Below are 9,010 nucleotides of genomic sequence, written 5' to 3'. Positions count from 1 at the left end.
AACAATTACATTTGAGTTGATTTTTTTAAAAAAACAAACCTTCAAATAATATCGTCATTGCAAAGGTTAAAACATTTAGAAAACATCATATTTTTTTGAGTCAGCGAGTTTTTCCTGCAACAAGGAGCGTAAAAATGGTTACAAAAAAGCTCAAAATGAAATATCAATATAGCGTCTATGAAATGCATCGCTCCGGGTTTTTTTTCCAAGACGGCTTTTTCCCCCCCCCCAAAATTCCCAGGTTTGTATTACAAAATATAGAAAACGGATACAAAGTGCCAACAATACAACTTTGCTTTTGAAATCATCTTCCACTGGGAAGCTTGGCTCGAAACAAAAACGGGTGATAGAAAAACAGCTGCTTTTAAAACCATGAAATGCATTCACTCGAATTTCCAATATTGTTACTTTGAGATTAATATTATAATTATTTTTTACTATTTTGTTTCCTATTTGTGTGTGTTTGTGTATGTGTGTGTGTATATATATATATATATACACATACGTACACATACGTACATACGTACATTCGTACATACGTACGTACGTACGTACAGTGATACCTCTACCTACAAATGCCTCTGAACTTTTCCAGATAAGAACCGGGTGTTCAAGATTTTTTTGCCTCTTCTCAAGAACCATTTTCCACTTACAAACCTGAGCCTCCGAAACTGTAACCAGAAAAGGCGGGGAGAAGCCTCCGTGGGGCCTCTCTAGGAATCTCCTGGGAGGAAACAGGGCCTCCACCCTCCCCATGGTTTCCCCAATCGCATGCATTATTTGCTTTTACATTGATTTCTCTGGGAAAAATTGCTTCTTCTTACAAACTTTTCTATTTAAGAACCTGATCACTGAATGAATTAAGTTCGTAAGTAGAGGTACCACTGTATATATGTGTATGTGTGTGTGTGGGTATATATATATCATTCAGATTTGGAGAGGGCCCAGCTTTTCCCCCATTTTTCATTTTAAAGCCTCCCCGCACCTTCTCCCCACCTCTTTTTGAGTTGCAAGCCGGAGGAAATAACATCCATTCAATGAGGTAAAGTCAATTTGGCACACAGAACTCAGGTAGGTCCGTAAAACATTCAGTATCTCAGGAGCAAACCGGTCCTCCCCCCCGTTCGTTGGGGGCGGCTGTCTGAGAGAGTTGGCCAACTGTTTCACCGGAGTGTTTACATCGTTCAAATCAAAAGGAAGAAATCAAGAAAGAGAAAGCACCACCAAACATTTCACAACCCAGAAGAGATGTAAAAGTTATGTACAGTACGACACTTGGGAGTTTGGCACGAATTGCAGGGTTGGTCGGAGGGCAGCGATTATCGTACAAAAGACTCGTACAAAAGACAAGGCCGTTGGAAAAAGGGGGGATGCGATTGGCTTCCGGACCTCTCGTGACTTCTCTAACTTCCGTTTTTTCAGCACTTTAAACAAGGCATTGCAATTCCCACCCACCCTCTTCTTTTTGAGCGAAGGGAAGACACGGGGGAGGGGGGAGTAAACAAAGGGGGATTGAAAAAGAGGAGAATGGGATTTGGGAAACCCAGCAAACTCCAAACTTCTTCCTAAAAAAAGGCAGCTTCTCCAAACACAGGGAAACCCCCAAAGGCTGTTTCTGCCTTAAGAAGAATGTAGTCTGTATCTCTGCAGAAAAACCAAAGATTTGATATGCCATCTTAACTTGGTGGAATCACATTGGGGGGGGGTTGAAAGACGGGGCTCTGGAGTGACAGGGAGAAAGGGGTCCACAGGGGTAAGAACACAACAGGGGAAATCATCTCTTAGCACTCGACAAGGGATGGAACTGTGACTTTTGCAAACGTTAAAAATAATCTCAGCTTGGGGGACGCAGCTCTTTTTCGGGTGTGTTTTGTTTTTTTACAAAAAGTCCCCCCCCCTGTTCTCCCCGGAAGTCTTCCCCCCCCCTTTCTTCTTCTCTTTTCCAAACCATTAGAAAAAAAGAGCACAGAATTAACCCTTGAAAATAAATAAAGAGAATTCAAACCAGAAGAAGCCAAACAGCAAGAAAAAAAGAAAAGGGAAGAGCTTTTGTTAGTCGGTGTTCAACCCCCCCACCCCTCCCCCTCCCCCAGCCAAGCCAGGAAAAAAATGTCATTCTTTTTTTGAAGTAGCTTGCAAGAAATAAGTGTTTCCATGCACGTTGAGAACGGAACCAAGAACAACGACGACAACGGAAAAAAGACCTGTAAAAGGGGGGAAATGTCTCTTTCATGCAATTCTGGTTTCCCAAGGTAGGAAAATATTATGAGCAGGGATGGGCTTAGCAGGGAGCAAGGAAGTTGGGGTGCATTCCAGCCAGCCTGGTGTGGTATTACCTCAGTTTTTCAAAGGAAACTACTGTGCTTGGGTCTTTGTGGCCCTGTTCTCTCTCTGCCCGCTTGACTTTGCAGTTCTCGTCACGCAGGGACTTTGACGTGGATTTGTGTCGGTAGAGCTTTTTATGGGTAGGTTCATTTTTGGCTAAAGTGCTCAGGTTACTATAGCTTTTATCAAAAAAAGGAGAATGAATGTCTGTGGCGTAGCCAGCGGATGAACTGGAACGTCCCGGATCGCCCGGAGCAGCTCGGCTGCCAGTTTTACTCAAGCCCTTGTTCCCCGACTTGTGGTTGCGTCCCGCTCCCGAAGAGCTGCCGTTGACCTTCTTCTTGGACTCGGGAGACGTGCCAGCCAGGATCTTAAGAGTTTTCAATTTCAGGCTGTTTGATTCGGGCGACCGGAAGAGATCAGAGGCATCGCTGTGGCCGACAGGCCCCCACAAGGGCTCGATGGAAGCCATCATAAACCTCTGAACATCTGCCATGCCAGATGCGATGTTTGACAAAATGTTGGACGGCTCCTCAAATTCTCTTTGATCATCGTCAAGAAGGCTGTTGGCACTTCCTATGCTGGTTTCGGACCAGCCGCCACAACTGTCCTTCCCCACCGGCCATTCCCCGGACAGACCGTTGGGCTTCCCTATCCGCAGGGCGTTCGGGCTGCCCTGCTGGATGGACTCAATCAGCGTTTTTGACGAGGAGTTTGAACTGTTCAAGAGACCAGCTACTCTGTCACCCAGGGCGAGGGTCTTTTCTCCATTCACTCCTGCCCCGTTCTTCCCTTTCCTTGAGGTTTTGGGAGACTGCCTAGAATTTCTGCTGGGGGCCTTTTCAGAGCCTTTGTTGGCTTTGGGGATTTTTTCCTAACATTTTTCTGGGTTGGGCTTTGGTTGGCACCCAAATTTTTATTACTTGAACTTCTCCTCTTGGATTTTGTCGCTTTGCTATTGGTGCTAACTTGGGCAGATGGCTCATTAAAAGTTGACAAGGATGGGTTTTTTTCGAGGAGGCTGACAGAATCCTCATCGGTGAACATATGGAACTGAAACTGATGACTATTTAAAGTGAATCCATTATCCGCCTGGGTCTGGAGCTTGAAGAACGCCACAGTTCCAGTTCACCTTCTCGGTGTTGCTTAACCCCACTTGGGAGCCGTCTGGGAAACACTTCGCATTCCCTAAGGTTTTAGTTTCCGGCCCGGCAATCTGCGGGGAAAGGTTGGGGGTATCCGGAGGAGACATTTCCGATAAGGACGACTGGCGGAACTTGTCGGGGGTGAAGTTAGAAATATCCAGAAGATCGGTGGACTCCTTCAAGGGCGTGATTTCATCAATGCTTTGCTGAATCACCAGTTTGGGGCTGCAGTGGGCCAAGAAGTCATCCGCAATTTCGTCATCTCCGTCCTTCTCGCAAGACTTTAAACTCAAAGAGCTGTAGTTGCTAGAGGCGGCGGAAAGGGAGCCCACTGAATCGAAGCTCACGAGTCTCCGTCATCGGTGCTGAGCGTGCCCCGCTGGAAGGGGAAATTCCCCTCTCGGTTACTGAAAGGACAAGACTGGTAGGAGTCATCGGACTGCAACTGCTGGACCTCCAGGAGGAATTTTTTTTGGTATAATAATTTGTTGTTGCTCAGATGGACCTGGTTGTATCCTGAGGCTGGCAGGCCATCCGATCCTGCACAGTTTCCGAACTCTGAAAGCAGGGAGGCGTCTGGGAGCTGCCCAGCAAAGCCCTGAGTGCCCGGGCTGCCTGGCTTGCCAGCCGGCCAAACACTTTGGAAGTTGCTGGGTTCGATCTCCAGGGGACTCGGGGACTGCTGCAGCTCCGATTCAGACGGTGGGGACAAAATGCAGCTCTGGGCAGGCTGCAAGCCACAGAAGGCCTTCTCTGCTTGAATGAGGCTGGGGAGGGTCTCCTGCTGCTGCTGCTCCGAGGGGGCAGGACTGAAGTACGTGATCCCAGTGCTGTGGGACAAGTCGGAGGCATCTAGTAATGTTTGCAGGTACCCCCCAGGGATGAGGGGCACGCTGGCTGCCAGATTAGCAGACCCGGCTGGCTTGTCTGAAGTGCAGGTGGTGGGAAGGAAGGCAAGGGCATTTTTCGCCAGTTTGTCCTCCTGGCTCTGTGCGAGAGGTGAGCCATCTGCAGCGCAAGGCACGCTTTCGTCCTTTAACCCTGTGGCCGACTCTGGGTTCTCCAAGGCTGCCGAAACTTCAGCCAGAGCGGTGGCAGCTTTGAGTCGCTTGCATTTCAACCTGGCCTCGCTTTTGAACTTGATCCTGCGCAAGACTTTCCTCTCGGGCCCTTTGAATTCCCTCTCCTGGGCTTTGCCTCGAGGGAGGGCCAGGCCAGCGATGTCGCTCAGGTGGAGGCCATTGACGCAGCTGGGGGCCGCAATGGCCATGGCCTGGATCCCCTTCAGGCCCCCTTCCTCACCTGTGATTCTGCAACAGAGCTGCTTGGATTCTGTCAAGCAAGAGCCACCCTTGCCCACGGGCTGCTCAATGGCCTTGATCCTCTGGATGCGGTGCCGGTGGGCTATCTTGCCCTTGCGCTTGCGTGGGTGGGACAGGAAAGCCACCTCGGAGCCGTTGAGATAGAAACTCTGTTTGTTGTAGAGGGCGGATTTGAGGAAGTCGAGCCGGGTCTGCCACCTCTCCTGCCAAAACGACTTCAGGGGGGCCAACCGGGCATATTTGCTCAGCAACTCCTCGCTCAAGGTCACCGTCACCTCGCTGGAATCGACTTTGCCAAGCTTGATCAACATGTGCTTCTCTCCTTTGAACCGGTTGATGATGATGTACTTGATGATGACGGGGGGCTCCTTGCGAGAAACTTTCCGCCTCTTCTTGGGACACCAGTCGTCGTCGTCCTCTTCCTTGGGACCATCTGGGATCCACTCCTTCTTGTCCACGATCTTCTCACTCTCGATGGAATCCACGTCGTAAAGGTAGTCTTCGCTGTATCGCACTTTCCTTTTGGCTCGCAGGCCGTAATTCTGTTGGATGAAGGAGCTGGAGTGGTCCCGGGGGAGATACTTGTTGCAGTCCTTCAAGTCTTGAAGCACATCAAAAGACGACTCGGTGCAGGTGCTGTCATCGCTGGACTCCCCCGAGTCCTCAGTGGAGTTCACCAGTTCCAAGAAGTGATTTCTTTTGGGACTGATGTACTGTACAAGTTCTGTACTGGTGCAAGATTTGTTTAAGGCAACTTTCTCACTTTCACCTCCCTCTTCGTCTTCCTCCTCTTCCTCTTCTTCCTCCTCCTCCTGCTGCTGTCCATCCCCCTCCTCTTCCCCCCAGATAATGGTCTCCTCAGATTTGAACTGGGAAGGATCAGTTGCCCCCCGGGGTCCCCTTTTTAGAGCAGTCCTACTGTCCCTTTTGGGGCAGCCACTAAACACACTGGGGAAGAAGTTAAACTGGGTGTCCTCTTGCAACCCCCCCGTTTTCTCCTTCACATTGTCCTGGAAGGATTCGTAACGAATCTTTAAAGAGCAGACATCACTTCCCAAGGTCGAATCGTCATCATCAAACATGTAATTGTCCACATCCTCCTCGGAAAACAGATTGACAGACAGCTCGTTTTTGGAGCAGAGGTCAAGGAGCTCGATTTTGCTTTCACTGATGAAAGATTCAAAATAACCCCACTCTTGGTTGGGGTTGGTTAGTAAAGGCTCCTCCCCATTGCACTTGTCCAAGAGTCCCTCATAATAGTTTTTCTGGGTCGGATCCTCCAAGTCACTGTCGGATTTCTCTGCCTCCCGTTTGTCGGCTGCTCTCGATTTATGCACGGGGAAGCTTAGAAGCTGGTCAGAAAGCAGCTGGTCCCCGTACCTCATGGTCTCGCCTGTGCTCATACAGTGGATCCCAATGTCGGAGACCGAACAGGTGTCGTAATCCCTGTTTATGTCGCCCACTTTCAGGCTTATGCCGGGTTCCGGGTCCAGGCTGTCTTTCGACTCGATAAAGCAACCTAGGCAGGTCCGACTCGGCTGCATCAGGCAGTCGCCGGTGAAGGCGGACATGCTTCCGGGCTCCATCATGGTGAAGGGGGCCTTTTCACAGTCTCCCGGCAGGGACCAGGTGCTCATGCCCTTGGTGACGCATGAGGTGAGGGATATGGCGTGGACGGAGGAGGAGTCATCGGAAATGTGGTCGGGGACATCGGCCAGCCTCAGCGGGGAAGGAGGGCTCAGCCAACAGGCCTTCTTGGACGTCGGGGCCGGCTGGGATCGGCTCTCTTTCTGAGCGGCGGCTCCTGCGGAGGTCACGGACAGGAAGGGGCCTGCAGCATCCGCTGCCCCACGGAGGGGTTTGTCGTCACCATCCAGATGGCTCGATTCTGAAAGAAGAGCAGAGAGAGAGAGAAGGAGGGAGGGGATTAGTCACAATGCTCTTCTGGATCTTTCCATTTTTGATGGCAGACGGTGCCACAGAGGAAGGCAGACAGTACGAATTAGTTTGATTGACTCGATGTGTTATTAAATTTAAAAAAAAAACAGCTCTCAGAAATTCGGGGCCAACAGTTATAAAAAAAAAATTACTGCTTCCTGTTTCTTGTTTACCTTTATAAGATAGTTTGAATTAATATTCTCACGTCGAGTTGAGCTCAGAGGAGGTCACTGTACAGAGAAATTTTAATAATAACAATCCTATTGCTTTCAAATTTAATTTCCACGTACACGAATAATAATAATATTATTATCCCCTAATGCGTGTTGATCAGGCTATGCAGAAAAAGTTGAAGAGGCCAAAAATGTTTACATTTTTGTAAAAGCAGAGGCACTTCTAATTCATTTCTTTGTTACTCAACTTAAGATGCTCATTATCAAATTTTGCTGAAATGGCACAGGGAGTTTGATCTGAATATCTACAATGATATTTGAAGGGTTGTAGATTGGGAAATTGTATTTTGTTATGTACATAAACTATATTTTTATAACCATAAAGAAAATATAATCCAAGGACTAATGGGTGTATAGTGTGCATTCCAAAAGTAATGCAATTATTTTTTTTTAAAGTAATTTATTGAACAGATTTGCACAAACACTTAAAATTCTTCAAAGTACTGTCCTTGGGCCTCTACACATTTTTTCCAGCGACTCTGCCATGACCGGTACGTGCCCTGGAAGGCGTCTTCGGGGACCTCTAGCAAGGTCTTCATCATGGCTGATTGGCTATCTTCTATGGATGAAAAACGGGTTCTTTTCAGGGCTGGAAACAAAAAGAAGTCTGCTGGGACGATGTCAGGACTACAGAGAAGGTGGGGCAGCGTTGGCACCTGGTGTTTGGCCAGGAACTCGTGGACTCGTGGCAAGGTGTGTTTTTCATCCATAGAAGGGATCCAATCAGCCGTGACGAAGACCTTGCGAGAGGTCCCCGAAGACACCTTCCAGGGCGTACCGGTCATGGCAGAGTCGCTGGAAAAAATGTGTAGAGGCCCAAGGACAGTACTTTGAAGAATTTTAAGTGTTTGTGCAAATCTGTTCAATAAATTATTTAAAAAATAATGATTGCAATACTTTTAGAACGCACACTGTATGTAGGTGTCAAAAAAACTGCAAGTCACATGATTTGTGAATATATATGAGCCGAGGTGGCGCAGTGGGTAGAATGCGGTACTGCAGGCTACTAAAGCTGACTGCTAGATCTGCAGGTCAGCGGTTCAAATCTCATCACCGACTCAAGGTTGACTCAGCCTTCCATCCTTCCGAGGTGGGTCAAATGAGGTCCCGGATTGTGGGGGCCATGTTGTAAGCAGCCCTGAGTCTAAGGAGAAGGGTGGCATTAAAAAAATGAATAAATAAATATATCATGCAGCAGGATCCAATCTGGGTTAGTCACTGGGACCAGCGGTTTAGACTTCTGAGCTTTCAGATTTGTGTGGAGCTGATCCTCAGGGAACTTCTTTTCTAATGGAATGTATGCTTTGGGCTATTTTCTGTGTCATATTTATGTGGTGTGTTGTGTGTGGGTTTTTAGTTGTTGGTTGGAGTCTTGTTAGCTGGCTATTAAATTGTTGACGGTTGTTTCCTTGTGCTGCCAAACCCTCGCTCCCTAAGTACTTGATAAGCTGTTAGTAAATCAGCACTCCTGTAGACTAACAAGGGACCCATTTCTCAGGTTTCAATCACTTCCCTTCCTGTTTTTGTATCTGTTCGTCCAACAATTTTAGTAGCTGCAAAATTGAAAGTACAGTGATACCTTGTCTTACAAACCCCTCGTCATACAAACTTTTCGAGATACAAACCTGGGGTTTAAGATTTTTTTGCCTCTTCTTCCAAACTATTTTCACCTTACAAACCCAAGCCACCGCCACTGGGATGCCCCAACTCTGAACTTCTGTTGCCAGCGAAGTGTCCATTTTTGCACTGCTGGGATTCCCCTGAGGCTTCCCTCCATGGGAAACACCACCGACGGACTTCCGTGTTTTTGCGATGCTGCAGGGAAATCCCAGCAGCGCAAAAATAGGCGCTTCGCTGGCAACGGAAGTCCGTAGGTGGGGTTTCCCAGCGAGGGGAGCCTCAGCGAAATCACAGCATCACCAAAACACGGAAGTCCGGAGGTGGGGTTTCCCATGGAGGGGAGCCTCAGGGAAATCCCAGTAGCGTAAAAACAGGCGCTTCAGCTGGCAAAAGGGGTGATTTTTGGGCTTGCACACATTAATCACTT

At 48.2% G+C, this 9,010-nt stretch overlaps 1 protein-coding gene across 1 annotated transcript in view; it reads right to left on the bottom strand.

The window, feature by feature from the left end:
* Positions 1–1,525: 1,525 nt before the first annotated feature.
* Positions 1,526–9,010, bottom strand: part of NEXMIF (neurite extension and migration factor) — a 188,005-nt gene continuing 180,520 nt past the window's right edge. Inside the window, 5 exon segments of the mRNA XM_070759649.1 lie at positions 1,526–1,644; positions 2,337–3,183; positions 3,186–3,426; positions 3,428–3,822; positions 3,825–6,680. Coding sequence (XP_070615750.1) covers positions 1,566–1,644; positions 2,337–3,183; positions 3,186–3,426; positions 3,428–3,822; positions 3,825–6,680 — 4,418 coding nt within the window. The 3' untranslated portion in view covers positions 1,526–1,565.

Source organism: Erythrolamprus reginae, chromosome 8, assembly GCF_031021105.1.
Source record: "Erythrolamprus reginae isolate rEryReg1 chromosome 8, rEryReg1.hap1, whole genome shotgun sequence".
NCBI classification, from domain to species: Eukaryota; Metazoa; Chordata; class Lepidosauria; order Squamata; family Dipsadidae; genus Erythrolamprus; species Erythrolamprus reginae.
The sequence above is the reverse complement of the archived record's forward strand: the minus strand, read 5'-3'. Positions and strand labels throughout refer to the sequence as shown.